The 19,899-nt window shown below is 39.1% G+C and overlaps 3 protein-coding genes, 1 long non-coding RNA gene and 1 pseudogene across 4 annotated transcripts; 3 read left to right on the forward strand and 2 right to left on the reverse strand.

Annotated features, from left to right (window-relative positions):
• Positions 1-3,598: 3,598 nt before the first annotated feature.
• Positions 3,599-5,330, forward strand: LOC103456255 (BTB/POZ domain-containing protein At4g08455). The gene is made up of 2 exons (XM_008395938.4): positions 3,599-4,065; positions 4,642-5,330. The coding sequence occupies exons 1-2, from the start codon at positions 3,820-3,822 to the stop codon at positions 5,107-5,109; spliced, it is 714 nt and encodes a 237-aa protein (XP_008394160.1). The 5' UTR covers positions 3,599-3,819; the 3' UTR covers positions 5,110-5,330.
• LOC103456254 (BTB/POZ domain-containing protein At4g08455-like) lies at positions 5,279-8,219 on the forward strand. Its single transcript, XM_008395937.4, has 2 exons — positions 5,279-5,924; positions 6,843-8,219. The coding sequence occupies exons 1-2, from the start codon at positions 5,670-5,672 to the stop codon at positions 7,407-7,409; spliced, it is 822 nt and encodes a 273-aa protein (XP_008394159.1). The 5' UTR covers positions 5,279-5,669; the 3' UTR covers positions 7,410-8,219.
• A 602-nt stretch (positions 8,220-8,821) lies between these two features.
• Positions 8,822-9,923, reverse strand: LOC139192564 (uncharacterized). Its single transcript, XR_011576766.1, has 2 exons — positions 9,299-9,923; positions 8,822-9,191 (listed from the first exon to the last, which is right to left on the reverse strand). It is a non-coding gene; the product is annotated as an uncharacterized lncRNA (long non-coding RNA).
• A 284-nt stretch (positions 9,924-10,207) lies between these two features.
• On the forward strand, positions 10,208-14,711 carry LOC103400269 (BTB/POZ domain-containing protein At4g08455-like; annotated as a pseudogene).
• A 150-nt stretch (positions 14,712-14,861) lies between these two features.
• LOC103456256 (probable methyltransferase PMT10) lies at positions 14,862-19,493 on the reverse strand. The gene is made up of 9 exons (XM_008395939.4): positions 18,586-19,493; positions 17,788-17,937; positions 17,435-17,705; positions 17,066-17,176; positions 16,700-16,859; positions 15,893-16,150; positions 15,656-15,778; positions 15,340-15,417; positions 14,862-15,232 (listed from the first exon to the last, which is right to left on the reverse strand). Exons 1-9 carry the CDS (start codon positions 19,210-19,212, stop codon positions 15,034-15,036), a joined length of 1,977 nt encoding a protein of 658 aa, XP_008394161.1. The 5' UTR covers positions 19,213-19,493; the 3' UTR covers positions 14,862-15,033.
• Positions 19,494-19,899: the final 406 nt, after the last annotated feature.

A 19,899-nucleotide genomic window follows, 5' to 3' on the forward strand; every position in this document is an offset into this window, starting at 1 on the left:
TTAGATATTTGGAACCTTTGACTGGTGATATGTTTACAGCTCGTTTTGCTGATTGTCATTTTGATGAGATAGTTTTCCTATCGTTAGGGGAGAAAATACCGTTCCAGAAGAACGGCAAGAGCTAACATGGATTGTTCCCACCTTATCTCATTTTGATCCACGAAGCACTCAATGTGAAAATGAAGTGAAAATGATCGTTCATCTTCAAGGTATTGCTAATCAAATGCCAGATGCATTTAATGATGCTTCAAAAGTGACAAAGTCGCATATACCAAATGCAAACACACCTGCAAGAATTGATGTCCCTGTTGGACAAAATAAAATGGCAGCGAATGATTCATCCAGTGCACGTCTGAAGCGTGGTAGACCCCTAGGTTCAAAAGATTCAGCCCTTCGAAAGAGAAAGATGATGGCACAGTTGAACCCACATGAAATCATTCAGGAAAAGAAAATGAATGATAAATCCACAATTCATGATTTTGTACTTCCAGAAAAAGAAAATGTCATTGATGAGACACATGTCCCTAAAGAGACAGAAGTACATGAAAGCAAAGAAATATCCATAAATTATGCATGTACTAATGAATTGTGGGATCGAAATGAAATAATCATTGACGACATATTTGCATTTGCAATAGCCACTGAAATTACATTTAGCAATGACATTGAGCCCCGCTCTGCTGAAGAATGCAAACAGAGACAAGATTGGCCTAAGTGGAAAGATGCAATCCAGACAGAATTAAATTCCTTGGAAAGGCGAAATGTGTTTGGACCAGTAGTCCAAACCCCTCCTGGTGTAAACCCCGTGGGTTACAAATGAGTATTCACAAGGAAACGCAACGGAAAAACGAGATTGTAAGATATAAAGCAAGACTCGTTGCACAAGGTTTTTCATAAAGACCTGTAATTGATTATAAAGAGACGTACTTTCCTATAATGGACGCAATTACGTTTCGTTACTTAATAAGTTTGGTGATTTCAGAAAAAATTGACATGCGACTTATGGATGTTATCACCGCGTATCTATATAGAGAATTAGATACTGATATATATATGAAAGCCCCAGAAGGACTTAAGTTGCCTGAAACAACTAACAAACCACGAGGTATGTTCTCAATCAAATTAAGGCGATCACTGTATGGGTTGAACCAATTTGGGCGAATGTGGTATAACCGTCTTAGTGAGTATTTGATTAAAAAAGGATATGCCAACAATGTCATATACCCTTGTGTGTTCATTAAGAAATAAAATACTGAATTTGCTATAGTAGTAGTATACGTCGATGATATAAACCTAGTTGGAACCCCTGAAGAGCTCAATAAAATTGCTGAATATCTGAAAAGCGAATTTGAAATGAAAGACCTTGGGAAAACAAAATATTGTCTCGGTCTGCAGATCAAGCATTATGCTAATGGAATTTTGGTCCATCAATCAGCTTACATTGAAAAGATACTGAAGCGATTTGGCATGAACAAGGCTTATCCACTTAGCACCCCAATGGTCGTTCGTTCTTTGGACATTAAGAAAGATTCATTCCGTCCAAAAGAAGATGATGAACTGGTCCTTGGTCCAGAAGTATCATATTTGAGCGCAATAAGTGCTTTATTGTATTTAGCACAATGTACTATACTAGATATAGCTTTTTCAGTTAACTTGTTAGCCAGGTACAACTATGCTCCAACAATTCGTCATTGGAAGGGAGTCAAAGATGTTCTACGATACCTTCGTGGGATAACAGATATGGGTCTCTTCTACTCAGACAAGCCCACAAATGATCAAATCCTTGTTAGATACGCAGATGCTGGTTTTCTCTCCGATCCGCATAAAGCCCGCTCACAAAATAGATATGTGTTCACTAATGGAGATACTGCAATTTCATGACGATCAACAAAGCAAACGCTAGTTGATACATCTTCCAATCACTCGGAAATAATTGCTTTACATGAAGTAAGTCGTGAATGTTCTTGGTTAAGATCAATGATCCATCACATCTGGAATTCATGTGGTCTACCTTTAAATACACACACTCTAACTGTCATCCATGAAGAAAATGCAACATATGTCACCCAGATGAATGAAGGATTCATCAAGGGTGATAAGACTAAACACATATCTCCAAGATTTTTCAATGCACATGAGCTTCAGAAGGGTAAAGTTATTGAAGTCAGACAAATCTGTTCCAATGAAAATTTAGTAGACTTGTTCACCAAATCTCTACCAAAGTGCACATTTCAGAAGTTGGTGCAGGGAATCGGATTACGTCGGCTTACAAATTTGAAGAATGCAGAATCAGAGGGAGATACAATTCAGGATGAGCATCCATGATACATGCATGTTGTACTCTTTTTCCTTCAATTAGGATTTTTCCCACTTGGTTTTTCCTATCAAGGTTTTAACGAGGCAACATAAGCATGCTCAACACCATCCGGGTAAAGTTGTACTCTTTTTCCTTCGCTATGGTTTTTTTTTCCTGCTGGGTTTTTCCAAGCAAGGTTTTAATGAGGCAATTGATGTTGATATGTGGGCATCCAAGGATGAGTGTTGTAAACAGTGAGTATGTTTGCCCATATGTGTATAGTAAAGTTTCACATGCTAATAGTAAATTTTGTACGTTTTCGTTGAGGTGGCTCTATAAATAGAGCACTTCGGTTGTTCAAAGTGTGACGAACATCAAGATGAGAAAAGGAAGAAATATAATACTCTCAGTATCCCTCATTTTCTAATATCTACAATACTTTTGTCAGTGTGATAATTTACACCACTTCCTCCTCGCTTTTAGCAAAGGTTATTTCTCTAATTTTTTGCCTATTTATAACATTGCGCATATAAATGGTTAAAAAAATCTCTAAATTGAATAGTTTTGTGCATATAGAGTTTTTAGGTGATCATAAGGAAAATAAATAGTCTAATTATAATGTTCAGACAGTAAAAATATATTATTTGTAAATAGGGAGAAGTAAGTCCCTTATGTGAGGGACACAAGCATTATCCTTACTTTTTTTTTTGCTCATTATATATTTGTATTTTTAATCATTATTGGCTTTTTTTTTATGTTTGTTAAAACTCTACTTTGTTCTCATTTTGCATCTTAAAACTTAAGTTGCGCTACTTTATTCCCTAGAAGTCCATTTTCATCTTAATTTTGTTATATTCTGTCAAAAGCCTTAAAAATCTATTAAATGTTTGACGTGGCATGAGTGAGGCTCACCTACTTGTTAATATGTTTGTCGCATTAGTGTTGCATCAACTTAAAATATTTTTATAAATTAAAAAAAAAAAAGAAGAGTGCATGACGGGTTTTATGAAAAATTAAAATGAATGTGTAAAACAATATTTCAAAGTGGCTATGGCAATTTCTTTTAGGTCGACGTTTGTTGGTTATTTACAACAACTTCTTGTTGCGTGGAACTTGTAAGATCGTCTCGTCAATAATTTGAAACTATTTATATAATTCGTAAAGTAATCAAGTCGTGGCACATTAGTTCATATTAGATGAAAAAAAAAGAAGCAATCAATATAGATTTATTGATTTCAAAATTTTCAAACATGATACGTCATTAAAAATTGGGATGTCAATAAATCAAATTGTTTTGAAAACTCAATTCCTTAACTTTAATGATGAATTTGATACCAAATTAAGTTCACATTATGTGACTTAGCTGAATTCTCTTTTTCTTTAAATTATATAGATTATTTGACAATTATGGTTTATGAGAGGTAAACTGGCGACAACATTAATCACTCTCTTGCGACAACATTAATCATTCGACTTCGCCACTATCTCACTCAGTCTTTCTTTAATTTCATCCGACGGAGACGATGAAGTGCATATCGTGCCTGGAGCACTACGAATCCGACGACGCCGGCACCTGCAAGGAGTGCTACGAGGAGGCCAACGAGACCGAGGAGGAGCTCAAGCGCGAGATCGACGACCTCAAGGCCAAGGTCGCCTTCCTCCGCATCACTCGCTCCCTCCCCACCTCCTTCTCCGACGTCGTTTTGGTTGCCTCCGAGGATGCCTCCGCCGGCTCCCCCGTGCCCGTGCCCGCCCATAAGGCCGTTTTGGTCAGTCCCCATTCAGATTTACCTTGTTTTTGTTGTGAACTTGTTGGTAGCTTTGTGATTGTGGGTCTTCGAGCTTGCGCACAAGTTGTTTGCTTTATTGCCTGAATGAAACGTAGGTACTGGAAAATGGTTAATTTGAGAAGAGAATTTACATTCAAGTTCCTATTTACTAATTTCTTTTGGGAAAAGTGTTCTCCTTTTCAACAATTCCATCATTTGGGTAAGTCTTGGGATTTTCATCAATTGGTAAATTTGGTTTTAACTATTTAGTTGCATTATATTATAGTCTGATTAGAAATATTGTTCTAATGACTCAGTTTGATTATATATAGGGTGTTATGAATCTATGACTCAGTTCATATATCATTCATTGAGAGGCATTAAACAAAACTTGTTTGATTATATATAGGGTGTTATGAATCCGTGAGCATTGTTATTCCATTTGTGTTTGATGTAGTTTATTGTTCATGTGGAAAGCTTTATGCTTTGAGTAGATCAAATGTTCGTGGGAAATATAGCTCTGTTTTAGCGTTTCCGTCTTTGAATTTCTTTCAAGCATTTGGTCGCTTTATCCAGGTGAGCCGTTCTCCGGTGTTCAAAGCCATGCTTGAGAATGAGATGGAAGAGAGCCTGAGTGGCACCATCAAGATCAGTGATGTGTCCTATGACGCCCTTCGTGCCTTTGTCAGCTACCTCTACACGGCAGAGGTATGCCTTGACGAGGACATGGCGTGTAACCTCCTAGTACTGGCTGAAAAATACCAAGTGCAGCATCTCAAGGTCCATTGCGAGAAGTTCTTGGTGTCAAAACTGAACTGGGAAAATTCTGTTTTGAGCTACACCTTTGCGCACCAGCATAATGCGAAGCATATCATTGACTCAGCATTGACATTGATCACAGACAACATGGACAAGCTTACTACCCGGGAGGAGTACGTGGAGCTAGTGGAGAAAGATCCACGACTTGTAGTCGAAATCTATGAAGCTTATCTCTCTAAACAGGTGAATACTGCTGCCCAGAAGGATTCTTCCGTGAAGACATAGGTGCTCGTTATCCCGACCTGAATCTAGGATTATTCTGTGAAGATATGATCATACGAGTTTCAAATTGGTCTTCTCGTTTCTTTGTATAATTAAGTAGAGGAACTAGCTAGTGAAGATACAAATATCAAGTGGTAAACTGTTTGTGGTAGCACATGGTGCATTTTGGCGTGGGGCATCACTTTACTAATCTCCAAGGCCCATGGCATCTGCCTTTCTCGCTGTGTTTTCATTGGCTTCTCTCTCTCTTTTGAACTTTCTTTTTTTTTGTTGATGCAATGGGTCACATTGGATACGAAACCGGCATACGCAACACAATCGGCTAGTCATGATTAATTATCAAACAAACCATACCAAAAGAAATATTATTATACCGTAATAGTAGTGACATTTCCTCAATGTCATTAGCTAGGACGGGCCCACAACCTCATTCTTAAAACTTTCCACAAGGTGCACAATAATTGAAGTGGCAAGACTAGTACTAGTAGAGAGTCTACTTTTGTCTTTTGGTCAATATAGTGGAGTTGAGGTTCGCATTCGTGTTTGATCATCCACTCGGAAGAATGCGAAGGCAACGGTTCATTTGCAAATCCTGCGAAGGTAGTTCCGGCGGACATGGCGTCGGCATGTACTGCAAGGGGTGCTACATGGAGCTCAAGGATAAGATTGAATTTCTCAAGTTGTGCTCGCCGTCGCCGACCACTTCTACTACTACGTCCCTGGCAGCTTCCTTCTCCGACGTCGTTCTGATTGCCTTGGACTCTGACAACTGCTCTTCTGAGCCTCCGCTGCCCGTTCAGGCTCATAAGGCCGTTCTGGTTAGTATCATTTTGCCAACCTTATGCTGCTTTACTGAATGAAGATATAAGCATGTCTAAGGGACGTTTGCTGCTGCTTTTCTAGAAAGCACTTAGGCTCATAAGTGCTTTTAATAAAACTAGTGTTTCTCTTAAATTTTCAAGTGTTTTCTAGAAAAAAAGCAATTACTTGGACAAGTTGCTTTTCCAAAGGGCATATTTGTTAATTTGCCCCCCAACTTGTATAGAGTTGCCAATTTTATCTTTGATAGCCGATTAACCTCCTGAATTTTTATAAGTAAACAATTTTCCCTTTGAACTCTAATTTTAGCCAATTATCACCGCTGAACTTTTATAAACAGTCAATTTTATCCTTGACACTAGATTTTAAAAAATTTCATCCAATTTTCCATTCATTTTGATCATACAGACAACACTTGACAACTATATGGGAGCAAAAAGAATGAAAAATTGAATGGATGAAAACATGATGAAATTTTTTAAAATATAACGCTAGAGGAGAAATTGGCTATTTATAAGATTTTAGAGAGGTAATCAACTAAAGTTAAAATTTAGGAGGAAAATTAGGGGAATATTGGTCAATTATAAAAGTTTAAGGAGGTAATAGGCTACAATTAAAGTTGAGGGGAAAATTAGAATCTCACTTGTCTAAAATTAAAGTTCAAGAAAAAATTGAAACACTTGAGAGTTTTCATACCCAACGTATTTAGGAGTTTTTATTGTCGTAAAGCACTTGTAAAGCATTATCAGCATTTTTAAGATTGCTAAAAGTGTTCTTACAATAAAAAACGTTTTTAACTAAGTTAGGTAAAAACATTTAGAAGCACTAAACAATTTCAGATTTAGCCGGTTTTTCGTGTGGATAATCTTTGAAAGAGAATTTAAAAACTGAACGGTTCTATTCGATCAACGAATCAGGTGAACCGCTCTCCGGTGTTCAGAGCCATGCTTGAGAATGAAGAGATGGAAGAAAGTCGGAGTGGTACCGTTAAGATTGCCGATGTGCGCTACGATGCCCTACAAGCTTTTGTCAACTACCTCTACTCTGCTGAGACATGCCTTAACCAGAACTTGGCATGTGACCTCCTAATACTGGCTGAAAAATACCAAGTGCAGCATCTCAAGCACTACTGCCAGAAATTCTTGGTGTCCAAGCTCAACTGGGACAATGCGCTTACGACCTACACCTTCGCTTGCTGCCATAACGCGGAGGACATCATGGACGCGGCCTTGGAAGTGATCACAGACAACATGGACAAGCTCACTACCCAGTTGGAGTACGTCAATTTGGTGGAGAAAGATCCCCAACTCGTCATCAAAATCTACGAAACTTATCTCTCCAAACAGGTTAACACTGCAGCACGTAGGAATCCATCAGTCCGCAGAGATTCTTCGAGTGGGAGTGGGATTGGGGGAGGGTCGAGCGACGGGGGAGGGAGTGGGAATGTGAGTGTGAGTGGGGGAGAGTGGAGCGACAGGTATTAGCTTTTCTTTCCCCTGTGAAAGTCTTTGTGAGAGGTTTCATTCTCATCGATTTACGTCGGCGCCGGCCCATGGTTTTGCTGTCTAATTTGCTTTTGTGGTTAGTTTTTGTTTTCAGCTTTGTCTAGCTTCTCCTAAGCCTACAATTTCCCTTCCCCTTCCCTGCAACCTTCACAATCTCTTCCTTCCTTTTCTGGTTTTGCCTTTGTTCTCACCATTCTGAGCCCATTTCTCCAATCGCCCGTTTCCTCCCTTCCCATCCCCTCCATCATCTCCTCTTTTGGCTCCATCAGCTTTATCCTCAAGTCTTAACGAATACCGCCTCTGTTTGCCGCGATTTGTCGCGAATTTATGGGAGGGTGTGTAGAGCTTTGGCTCGGGGATCACACGACCACCCTTGTTGGCCCCTGTTGGACTTTTCAGTTGTTCACCCTTGCCGGTGATGTTAAGGTCTACTCCGGCGTGCCTTGTTGGTCTCGTGCTGGTCCATGGAATATGATGCGGCCTCTTTCTTCACAATTTCAGGTTTCTTCATGGTGTGATCCTTTTTTATCATGGAGGGAGGCGGACCGTTGTGCGGATTTTCTGGTGGCCATCTGCAGTTTAGGAGGTCTTTTTGTGTGGTTTGTTTGTGTGCTGGTCTCCAAGGTTGGGCTTGAGCCATTTTCTTTATGTGTTTGTGCCCCAATTTTTTTATTTTTTATTTTTTATTTTTTTTGGTGCTTTACTTGTTTGGGCCTTTGTTGTACTTGTTTTGATTGGTAATGAAACTTACCTTTTATCAGGAAAGAAAAATAAAAAATAAAAAAACTAGATGGCTGTATTTTATTTTTTTTAAGATAACTGTAATTTGTCATTATTATTATGATCTAATGATATTTCTCTTTACTTGTAAATGAGAAATCTTGTCAAAGGCGAATTTGAACCATATTATTGTTAGCCTATTGTGAGGTATTAACTCACTTCTCCACTCCTTTACTATAGATAATATAGTTTGTTCAAAAAAAAAAATTAAAAAAAAGATGGCCGTAATTTGAAAAATCCATGATTAAAATTTGGATGTCAATAATGTTTTGAAAACTCAATTCCTAAACTTTAAGAAATCAGTTGGAGTACGTCGATTTGGTGGAGAAAGATCCCCACCTCGTCATCAAAATCAACGAAACTTGTCTCTCCAAACAGGTTCATACTGCAGCATATCGTAATCCTTCTTACTGGGACGTTGATACTACTGCTGCATCAGACTACAGAGAAGCCTCCACTGATGACTAGATCCGGGAACCACACAGCCCCGCCCCTTCACCGCCGGTAGATATTTTGCTGCCTAACTAGACGGCCGTAATACTTTATCGTAATCGAAACACTGAAGCTACTCTTCATTTCTATGTATATTTATGCAGGTCATGGGCAATAAGTTAAAAAAATGAAGCGAGATTGTTTATTTGTTCTTGCTAATCTTACAAATTACACAGCATAAAACAATGGCAATAAGTTAGTTGCAGTGCCTTCTCTTCAATGGTGCGATTTCAGGTAGATTTCCACCCTTTTACAGAAAAATACATCGACTTGTTTGCACCCGAATCCGATCAAAAACGCTTGTCGCCGATTAAGATCTTCCAGCTTGCATGGGGTCCTTCTCCGGTGTCATGTAGCGCAGGCACCCATCCAACGGCGCTCGTGATTTCTTGAAGCTCAGCAATTACAGATACCGAGTCACGTATGTAAACGCGTCTGCCAGGCCTCAGTATTCGATCCATCTCGAGCTTGATGGTTGAAATATTACACCTGTTCCCAACACAAGCAGGTTAATTGAAAATATATCTACTCTGCACCGCATGTAGGCAGACAAACAAACAAACACAATAGGCTAAAACTAAAGCACAAATTTACACCTCGTTTTCTCAATAGAGAAGAGACCGGCTGCCTGTATCAAATCGTATGTTCTCGGATAAGTGTCAAACGGCGTGTCACCTCCTAGTACTGGCTGAAAAATACCAAGTGCAGCATCTCAAGGTCCATTGCGAGAAGTTCTTGGTGTCAAAACTGAACTGGGAAAATTCCGTTTTGAGCTACACCTTTGCGCACCAGCACAATGCGAAGCATATCATTGACTCCGCATTGACATTGATCACAGACAACATGGACAAGCTTACTACCCGGGAGGAGTACGTGGAGCTGGTGGAGAAAGATCCACGACTTGTAGTCGAAATCTAAGAAGCTTATCTCTCCAAACAGGTGAATACTGCTGCCCAGAAGGATTCTTCCATGAAGACATAGGTTCGCGTTATCCCGACCTTAATCTAGGATACTTCTGTGAAGATATGATCATACGAGTTTCAAATTGGTCTTCTCTTTTCTTTGTATAATTAAGTAGATGAACTAGCTAGTGAAGATACAAATATCAAGTGGTAAACTGTTTGTGGTAGCACATGGTGCATTTTGGCGTGGGTGGCATCACTTTACTTAACCTCCAAGGCCCATGGCATCTGCCTTTCTCGCTGTGTTTTCATTGGCTTCTCTCTCTTTTGAACTTTCTTTTTTCTGTTGATGCAATGAGTCACATTGGATATGAATCCGGCATACGCAACATAATCGGTCAGTCATGATTAATTATCAAACAAACCATACCAAAAGAAATATTATTATACCGTAGTACCAGTGATGCTCCCTCAATGCCATTAGCCAGGGCAGGCCCACAACCTCATTCTTAAAACTTTCCACAAGGTGCACAATGATTGAAGTGGCAAGACTAGTACTAGTAGAGAGTCTACTTTTGTCTTTTGGTCAATATAGTGGAGTTGAGGATCACAATTCATGTTTGATCACCCACTCGGAAGAATGCAAAGGGAACGGTTCTTCTGCATATCTTGCGAAGGTAGTTCCGGCGGACATGGCGTCGGCATGTACTGCAAGGGGTGCTACATGGAGCTCAAGGATAAGATTGAATTTCTTAAGTTGTGCTCGCCGTCGCCGACCACTTCTACTACTACGTCCCTGGCAGCTTCCTTCTCCGACGTCGTTCTGATTGCCTTGGACTCTGACAACTGCTCTTCTGAGCCTCCGCTGGCCGTTCAGCTCATAAGGCCGTTCTGGTTAGTATCATTTTGCCAACCTTATGCTGCTTTACTGAATGAAGATATAAACATGTTTAAGGGATGTTTGCTGCTGCTTTTCTAGAAAGCACTTAGGCTCATAAGTGCTTTTGCTAAAACTAGTGTTTCTCTTAAATTTTCAAGTGTTTTCTAGAAAAAGCAATCCCTTGGACAAGTTGCTTTTACAAAGGCATATTTGTCAATTTACTCCCCAACTTGTATAGAGTTGTCAATTTTTCCTTTGAAATTTAATTTTTACCGATTAACCTACTTTTTATAATTAGTCAATTTCTCCTTTAAACTTTAATTTTAGCCAATTATCACACCTGAACTTTTATAAATAGCTAATTTTATCCTAGACGCTAGATTAAAAAAAAATCATCCAATTTTTCATCCATTTTGATCACGTATACAACACGTGACAACTATACGGGAGCAAAAAAAAATGAAAATTTGAATGGATGAAAACATGATGAAATTTTTTAAAATCTAACACTAGGGGAGAAATTTGCTATTTATAAAATTTTAGGGAGGTAATCAACTAAAGTTAAAATTCAGGGGGAAAATTAGGGGAAAATTGGCCAATTATAAAAATTCAAGGAGGTAATTGGCTACCGTTAAAGTTCATGGGAAAAGTGGAAGTCACTTGAGAGTTTTCATACCCAACACATTTAGGAGTGTTTTTTATTGTCATAAAGCACTTTTAAGACATTCTCAGCATGTTTAAGATTGCTAAAAGTGTTCTCACAATCAAAAGCGTTTTTAACCACATTAGGTTAAAACATTTAATTTAGAAGCACTCACTTGGACTAGCTAATGTCACAAAACTAATTTGGCTTATTGGTGGTTTGTTTACGTGTTTTGGAAAGATTTTGGTAAAAGTGACTGAAGTAGCTATGGCTATTTTGTTAGGAGGTGCTCTTAGGTGTAGAAATGGCTAAACAATATCAGATTTAGCCGGTTTTTCGTGTGGATAATCTTTGAAAGAGAATTTAAAAACTAAACGGTTCTAATCGATCAACGAATCAGGTGAACCGCTCTCCGGTGTTCAAAGCCATGCTTGAGAATGAAGAGATGGAAGAAAGTCGGAGTGGTACCGTTAAGATTGCCGATACGCGCTACGATGCCCTACAAGCTTTTGTCAACTACCTCTACACTGCTGAGACATGCCTTAACCAGAACTTGGCATGTGACCTCCTAATACTAGCTGAAAAATACCAAGTGCAGCATCTCAAGAACTATTGCCAGAAATTCTTGGTGTCCAAGCTCAACTGGGACAATGCCCTTACGACCTACGCCTTTGCCCACCCGCCATAACGCGGAGGACATCATGGACGCGGCCTTGGAAGTGATCACAGAAAACATGGAAAGCTCACTACCCAGTTGGAGTACGTCAATTTGGTGGAGAATGATCCCCAACTCGTCATCAAAATCTACGAAACTCATCTCTCCAAACAGGTTAATACTGAGTTACCCAAAAAAAAAAAGTTCCTTCCATTTATTTTGAGGAAAACTAATGAAAATGAATTCAAAACTTTGAGTTTTAATAATAAAGACAAAATAAAGGGTAAAGTGAATAGTACCAAGATTGACTTTTTAGTGTAAAAATGTGATTTTTCGTTAAAATGAACAGTACCAGGTGTTTTTCGTTAAAGTTCCCTTTATTTTGACTTTTAGTAACCATACAGCCGAGGTCTTGGAGTCGGATTTTCTCTTCTCTTATTTCTATCCTCTTCCCTCCCCTCTCATCCTCTCACACTTTTCTTTTTATCTTTTTTTTTTAATTTACAAAATATTCAAAACAAAATGTTTAAATAAAAGAGGAGAGAGACGAGGAGGAGGGGAGAGAATCCTCCTCCCCAGCCCTTCCCCCCGGTTGCCCTTTTGCTGCCTAAGTACACGGCCGTATTATTTTGTGGTCCCGGGTTCTCTCCCCTCTGAGAGCTTTTCTTTCCCCCGGTGAAAGTCTTTTTGAGAGGTTTCGTGGTCATCGATCTGCGTCGGCGCCGACCCATGGTTTTGCCGTGTAAATTGTTAATTTTGTGGTTAGTTTGTTTTCAGCTTTGTCTAGGCTTTCCTGAAGCCTGCAATTTTCCCTCCCCTTCCTTGCGGTCTTGCGTCTCTTCCTTCCTTCGCTAGTTTTGCCCTTGTAATCATTCTGAGCCCTTTTTCCCAGTCACCCGTTTCCCACTTCCTATCCCCCTCCATCATCTTCTTTTGGCTCAATCATCTCTATCCTCAAGTCCGAGCGAATAACAGCTCTGTTTACCGCGATTTGTCGCGGATGTATAGGGCTTTGGCACCACCACTCTTGTTGGTCCTTCCCGCTGCTCGCCCTTGTCAGCGATGTAAAGGTTCACTCCTGCGTGCTTCATTGGTCTCGTGGTGGCGGTCCTGGTGCTGGTTCATGGAGGATGATGCGGCCTCTTTCTTCACAATTTCACGTGTTTTCATGGTGTGATCCCTGTTGATCGTGGAGGGAGGTGGATCGTTGTGTGGATTTCTGGTGGCTGTCTGCAGCTTCAGGAGGTTTTTCTGTGTGGTTTGTTTATGTGTGCTGGGCTCCAAGGTTGGGCTTGAGCCGTTTCTTTATGTTTGTGCCCCATTTTTTTTTTCTTTTATTGTGCTTTACTTATTTGAGTCTTTGTTGTACTTGTTTGGATTGGTAATGAAATTTACTATTTATCAGAAAAAGAAAAGAAAAAAAAACTAGATGGCCATATTTTTTATTTTTTAAGATGGCCGTAATTTACCATTTACCATTTAATATTATGATTTAGTGGTATTTCATTTTATTGGTAAGTAAGAGATCTTAGATTCGATTCTCACCAAAAACGAATTTAAATCACTTTATTACTAGTCCATTGTGAGGTTTATCCCGTTTCCCCACCCCTTATAGAAATAATATAGTTTGTTAAAAAAAAAAAAAAGTGGCCGTAATTTTTTTTCTTAAGAAAAAAAAATCCATGATTAAAATTCGGATGTCGATAATGTTTCGAAAACCAAACTCCTAACTAGGGGTGGGTTCAAAAAACCGAAAACCGAACCGAACCGAATTCTTTTGGTTCGGTTCGGTTTTAGTGATCTAGAAACCGAACCGAACCGAATTAATTAAATTAATTTTTTTATTTAATTATTTGTTTTGGGTATTATTTTTTAGGGGTGTGATATCCACACACCCCATTTTACTTCTCACACACCCTTCTAATTTTCGACCGTCGGATCAGATGAATTGAAGAAGATCAACGGATATAAATTAACAAGGGTGTGTGAGAAGTAATTTGGGGTGTGTGGATAGCACACCCCATTTTTTAAACCTAATTTGTAAGTTAAAATGTGCTAAACCCAATGTGTTGCCAAACTTTAAGCTCAAATTATTAAAAAAAGGCCTATAAAAACTCTAAACCCTAACCTATTATTTCTCCCCCATATAAGGTTCCGGAATCAAACCTCCTCCTGAAGTACCTACATCCATCTCCATAACACTGTGTACTTCTACCCTAGCTTTCTTTTCAAAATCTACTCTCATATAACATGTAACATAATCCATAAACATTTATTTCGGGTAGATTACTTGGGTAATTTGTGATGGAAAAAAATCCAACACACACTAAATAAATCCACCCACGTATTACTTTTACTAATGAAGTTGTCAACATGCAGTTACAAGCAAACAACCCTGATCTTTGAACAACATCATATAATTTAACTTTTCTAAGTCATTTGTACGATTTTTGTGTTGTGAGGTTGTTAGTTTGGACTTTGGAAGACTTGATTGATGATTTTATTTCAACTTTAAATGTTTATTTTCATTGTCTTTGATTCCAGTTAGAATGCTTATGTTATGATTGTGTTGGATATGTTAAAATTTAAAATTTTAATGTTTTTCATTTTTTGAAAAAAAAACAAAAAACAAAAAACCAAAACCGAACCGAAACCGAACCGAAAAAAAAAAAACCGAACCGAACCAAACCGAAATTTCAGTTTGGTTTCGGTTTTGGCAAAAAACCGAACCGATTTAAACCGAACCCACCCCTACTCCTAACTTTAAGTAATCAGTTGGAGCACGTCGATTTGGTGGAGAAGGATCCCCACCTCGTCATCAAAATCAACGAAACTTGTTTTTCCAAACAGGTTCATACTGCAGCATATCGTAATCCTTCTTACTGGGACGTTGATACTACTGCATCAGACTACAGAGATGCCTGACTGATGAGTAGATCCGGGAACCGCACAGCCCCGCCCCTTCGCCGGCGGTAGATATTTTGCTGCCTAACTAGACGGCCGTAATACTTTATCGTAATCGAAACACTGAAGCTACTCTTCCTTTCTATGTATATCTATGCATGTCATGGGCAGTAAGTCAAAAAAAAGGAAGCGAGATTGTTTATTTGTTCTTGCTAATCTTACAAATTACACAGCGTAAAACAATGGCAATAAGTTAGTTGCAGTGCCTTCTCTTCAATGGTGCGATTTCGGGTAGATTTCCATCCTTTTACAGAAAAATACATCGACTTGTTTGCACCCGAATCCGATCAAAATCGCTTGTCACCGATTAAGATCTTCCAGCTTGCATGGGGTCCTTCTCCGGTGTCATGTAGCGCAGGCACCCATCCAACGGCGCTCGCAATTTCTTGAAGCTCAGCAATTACAGATACTGAGTCACGTATGTAAACGCGTCCGCCAGGCCTCAGCATTCGATCCATCTCGAGCATGATGGTTGAAATATTACACCTGTTCCCAACACAAGCAGGTTAATAGAAAATATATCTACTCTGCAACGCATGAAGGTTGGCAAACAAACAAATACAATAGGCTAAAACTACAGCACAAATTTATACCTCGTTTTCTCAATAGAGAAGAGACCGGCTGCATGTATCAAATCGTATGTTCTCGGATAAGTGTCAAACGGTTCACACCTAAGAAACATAAATTTGAGCATCATGACCATGTCCGAAGGAATTAGTAAACAAATAAAGCATAACATCGTTTGCATAAATTAATATCACACTAAAAAGAGACCCAAAAGGGGCGTTCAGAGAAAAATTGTGGCTAGTGTAGAGGCAACCACACTGTAAAACCAAGTTTTATGTGAAAATATGGTATAAAATCCAAGAAAAGAGAGTTAAAAACAGAAAGCAGGTGTGTTTCCCATACCAGTCATGCATAACTCCAATAAGTCCGCGATCATATATGACTGGCAAAGTATCGAACCCAGAAACAGGAACAACGTTCATAACCCAGCAATCCATCTGGTGATCAATCAATCCTGCTGCAAACCTGCCAAGGCCAAAACAATTTTTACTGTTTCTTTCTGGATTCGAAAGACCACTGAAATAGAAAGCTTTAAGGTCTATGTAATGGAAAGGTAGAAACAATTATTTGAACATATACCCTCCATATCCAGCCCTCATGTCCAAAATGTTTCTAAAGTTTAACTCTCTCCAATGGTAAGCGCCGATATAACCAGATAATATTTCATGCCAGTACTTTGCCTCTGCCCTAAAGATTTCCTTTCTCGATATGTAGGCATCTAGCTTTATGCTCTGGAGCCTTTCTGGTGGATCTTGAAGGCGTGCAGGCCACATGCTAACATTTGCTCCAAAACCATTCTCAGGTAATCGACTGATGCATGCCTTTAAACTAACATTCCTGCAAAAAGTATAACTAAGGGTTACTGTGGTTATAACATACATATACTTTATTTATTACTCAGCAGCTAGGTAGGGCTTGTGATCTTTTTGTGAGATATCAAATTTGAATAGGCCATAGAGTACACCCAATAATGAGACTAGAAGAACCACTACTACAAGGTTTTTGTTAAATTTATTAGCTAAGTGTACGTGGAAGGGGCCATTATATTCAAAGTGTTAACTTTAGATGAGAAACTCAATCGAATTAGATTAATCACCAGGTTTTCACATCTTTCCTTCCACAACCTTTATCATATATAGCAAAAGCCTTTTGGTTCGGGCAAATTTGATCAACTCTCTCTCTCTCTTAATGCCTCAAGACACGAGATAAGGTTTGCATTGCCCCTCAGGAAATATGTTAGATTATCATTACGAAGTCTACAAGAGTCGGGATAAAGGTCCACCTGAACAACATAACACATTTTTGACAAAATGTATTGAACTAGGTATATGGATTGACATTTGAAGAATTCTACCAAACCAAAGTGAACCTTGAAGTAGGACTTACCAGACATTATCTGGATCGTCATTTGTATCACATAATGGAGGCTGCACACCAGCATCACGACTAAGATAACAGCTATTGTTCAAAGGCTTCCGCCATATAGCAATATATCCTTTCTTACTTACAAGCTCCCAACAAATGCGAGTAGTCAGGTTCTCCATTTCTGTTAATCGGTAAAAACAAACATTAGTTTGAGAGCTCAAACAGAAAAAACTTAATAATTCTACTTTCTTGTCAAATGGGAGAGAAGATGAACTGATGCAAATGAAAAAGAACAATATATAATAGAAAAATTTCGCTCAAGCTTTCAATGTGCATAGATATAGTAAGTAGGTATGAACCTAGAATATTTATTACATAATGAGCTACCTTTCCATTGTTCTTGTAGGGCATCTTCATGTTTATAAACGGGCTGTGCTGCCCAAACAAAGTATCCTCCTGCTCTTAGCAACCTGTCAGCCTCGAGAAGCAAAATTCCATCTTCATCACATAATCAAAAGAACAAAGGATTCTTTGAGTCAAAGAGCTTTTGTGAACCAGTATCAAATGCATTACATATATATTCCATTCCATATCAGATAGAAAAGCATAGAAACAACTAGCAAGTGGTGACTGATACGCAATTTAGAAAGACCCCTAAATCAGTAAGACTGGATCATAATGAACCTTTAGCTTATGTTAAACGTTTCAAGATCAAGGATTATGCCATTAAATATCCATGAAAGAGAAAAGGATTACCATCTCGGGTCCAATTAATTCTACATCTTGAACAATGGATCAAGTCAAAAGCCTGGCTTGGATACAACAAGCGGTGAGTAGCAAATACTGCCACCATTGCAGGTACACCACGCTCTAATGCAAACTGTATCTGATTCTCATGAACATCTTTTGGTGCTATTGACAGAGTGGTCACATTCCGCTGCATCAAAAAGGCACCAAAACTCGCAACTCCACAACCAATATCTAAGGCAACTCGAGTTTTGTGACCAAATCCAATGTCAGCAACCATCTGCGCATTCAATTAGAGAGGCGGTAATGAATATCATGTAAACAGATGCAAATACTAAATGAGACTTGTGCAAGAAACTAACATCAGAAATCTGATTCAAGTATTCATCCGCCCCATGAATGAACTGCGTTCCACCTCCTGGAAAAACAAATTTATCTTTTTCTACCCGTATCCAATTCTGACCACCTTTATCATCAACTAGTCGAGTATGGGGTACATTACTGAACCACACCTGTAATCATATCCTCATATTAGCCAAAAAGAACACTCATTCTTAACCAAACCAGGTGAAAGAGTAATATGTTGCACATGAAGAGCTACAGAATGATGGAATTTTGTCTTCAGTTCTGGAGGAAGATGCAAGTCAATGCACAAATATTCAAGTCATTTCAATGCCAGAATTTATCTTTCTCTACAGGAATTACAAGTTCAGTTAACATGTGCATATACAGCTTAAAAAAAAAAACGAAAAAAAAAAACAGATTACTTGGAATCAAAATCCAATGAAATCAGAACTATTAGTTCATTACTTCTCATTTGTTTCTAAAAGAGAAGCGAAAAGTGAACGGCACATTGCCATCATCACTCCTCAAAGTCTTTCGTCCAAATTTCCGGAGCGAATCCCAACAATCCATTTCATCTCATCCACATTTGTATATCATGAGTGCAAGAATTAAACCCTACTAAAATTTACACGTACACTTCTTCCCTTTGTCGTTTACAATTGCAAATTAACAGTTGAAATCAATTGCTGTATTTTCACTCACATAACCAAATGAAATGCAACAGCAACACTTAAACCCATTCAAATTTCAAACAAAGCAAGAAACATTACCAAAAACCGAAATCAAACTTTTGCACATTTTCGAATCCAAATTACCTTATCTCGGCTCTGAGGCCACGGTATTCGAGTCTGATAGCCTTTCGGCCTCGGCACCACGCAATTCAACTCCTTGCCCTGCCCAGGACAATGCCTCTCGTACTTTTCCCCCCTCTCACTCGAATTCCACCTCTTAATCTCCTTCACATTGTCCAAACACGGTATATAATCCGTCATGCGCTCATTGCACGCCTTATACTTCCCAACCCTAACCCTAACACCACCACCGTCCTCCAGTTTCTCCTCTCCTCCACTCACGTTCCTCAAATCCTCGATCAAACTCGGGTCGAACTCCCCGACCTTGAACTCCTCCGACATCGCGCCGTTCTCGTCGACTATCCCCATCCTCTCAACCTCCGGCGGCGGCGGAGGCGGCGGTGACGGCGGAGGAGGTGAAGGAGCTGCCGGAGGATTCGGAGGATGCGATTCCGGCGGAGGAGACGCGAGAGACGGAGTCTGCGGGCCGGAAGACGTGGCGGTGGAGGAGAAGAAGGGGAGGGAAGGATAGGCAACAGAGTAGTGGTTGGCAAGTAGGAAGAGGGAGACGGAGAGGAGGGCAATGGCTGTAATTTTGATGAAAGTCGGGGTCTTTAGGATGTCGGTGGCGGTGGCCGCGAGGGCCTTCATGATCGGATATGAATTCGATTTTCTCGGGAAAATGATGGAAGGAGGAGGAAATTCTTGAAGGGAAAAACAGAGGATGGACGTCAATGGAAATTTAATAATTTCATTAAATTAAAAATTAAATGGAAAATGAAATGAATGCGATCGGGTTTGCAACTTGTGATGCAAAGTGAAGAGCTTCGCTTAAGACGTACTTAAACGTTGGGGAGAATTATATTATTAAGAAGATTGGAGCAATGAATTATAAAATTTTGTCTGCTTGGAGCCTTGAAGAATAAAATTCTGTGAGAGTAGTAATCTCTGAGTTTATTATAATGCAGAGTAAACGCCTTTTTGACTAGGTCGGTTAAAAATTTCAACCAAAATAAAAGGTTTTAAATTACAACAAAAGGAGGAAGGTTAATAAAAAGTTAGGATAAAGATTGTCTGTCCTTTCATTTTCTGTGCCTTTACTTGTTATCCTGTTTATGTGGTCACGGTTAAGCCGCGTCAACATTTTATATTACTATTTATTTTTGTCTTATTATTTTTATAAAAAAAAAATATAAAATGTTAACGTAACTTAACCGTGACTACACAAAACAAGAAAGCATAAAAAGTGAAAGGGGTAGACAATCATTGTCGAAAAAGTTAACCATACTAGATCAAAGAATCAATTAGTAGATCAAACTAACGTTTCTTCAGTTATCT

This window comes from Malus domestica, chromosome 15 (assembly GCF_042453785.1).
Source record: "Malus domestica chromosome 15, GDT2T_hap1".
NCBI lineage: Eukaryota > Viridiplantae > Streptophyta > Magnoliopsida > Rosales > Rosaceae > Malus > Malus domestica.

Coding starts and splice junctions, on each gene's coding strand:
- LOC103456255 (XM_008395938.4), top strand. CDS start 3,820: ATGAAGTGCATATCGTGCCTGGAGCACTACGAATCCGACGACGCCGGC. Junction 4,066..4,641: donor CCGCCCATAAGGCCGTTTTG/GTCAGTCCCCAT, acceptor CGCTTTATCCAG/GTGAGCCGTTCTCCGGTGTT.
- LOC103456254 (XM_008395937.4), top strand. CDS start 5,670: ATGCGAAGGCAACGGTTCATTTGCAAATCCTGCGAAGGTAGTTCCGGC. Junction 5,925..6,842: donor AGGCTCATAAGGCCGTTCTG/GTTAGTATCATT, acceptor TCAACGAATCAG/GTGAACCGCTCTCCGGTGTT.
- LOC103456256 (XM_008395939.4), bottom strand. CDS start 19,212: ATGAAGGCCCTCGCGGCCACCGCCACCGACATCCTAAAGACCCCGACT. Junction 17,938..18,585: donor GGCCTCAGAGCCGAGATAAG/GTAATTTGGATT, acceptor ATATGATTACAG/GTGTGGTTCAGTAATGTACC. Junction 16,860..17,065: donor CCTACAAGAACAATGGAAAG/GTAGCTCATTAT, acceptor ACCGATTAACAG/AAATGGAGAACCTGACTACT.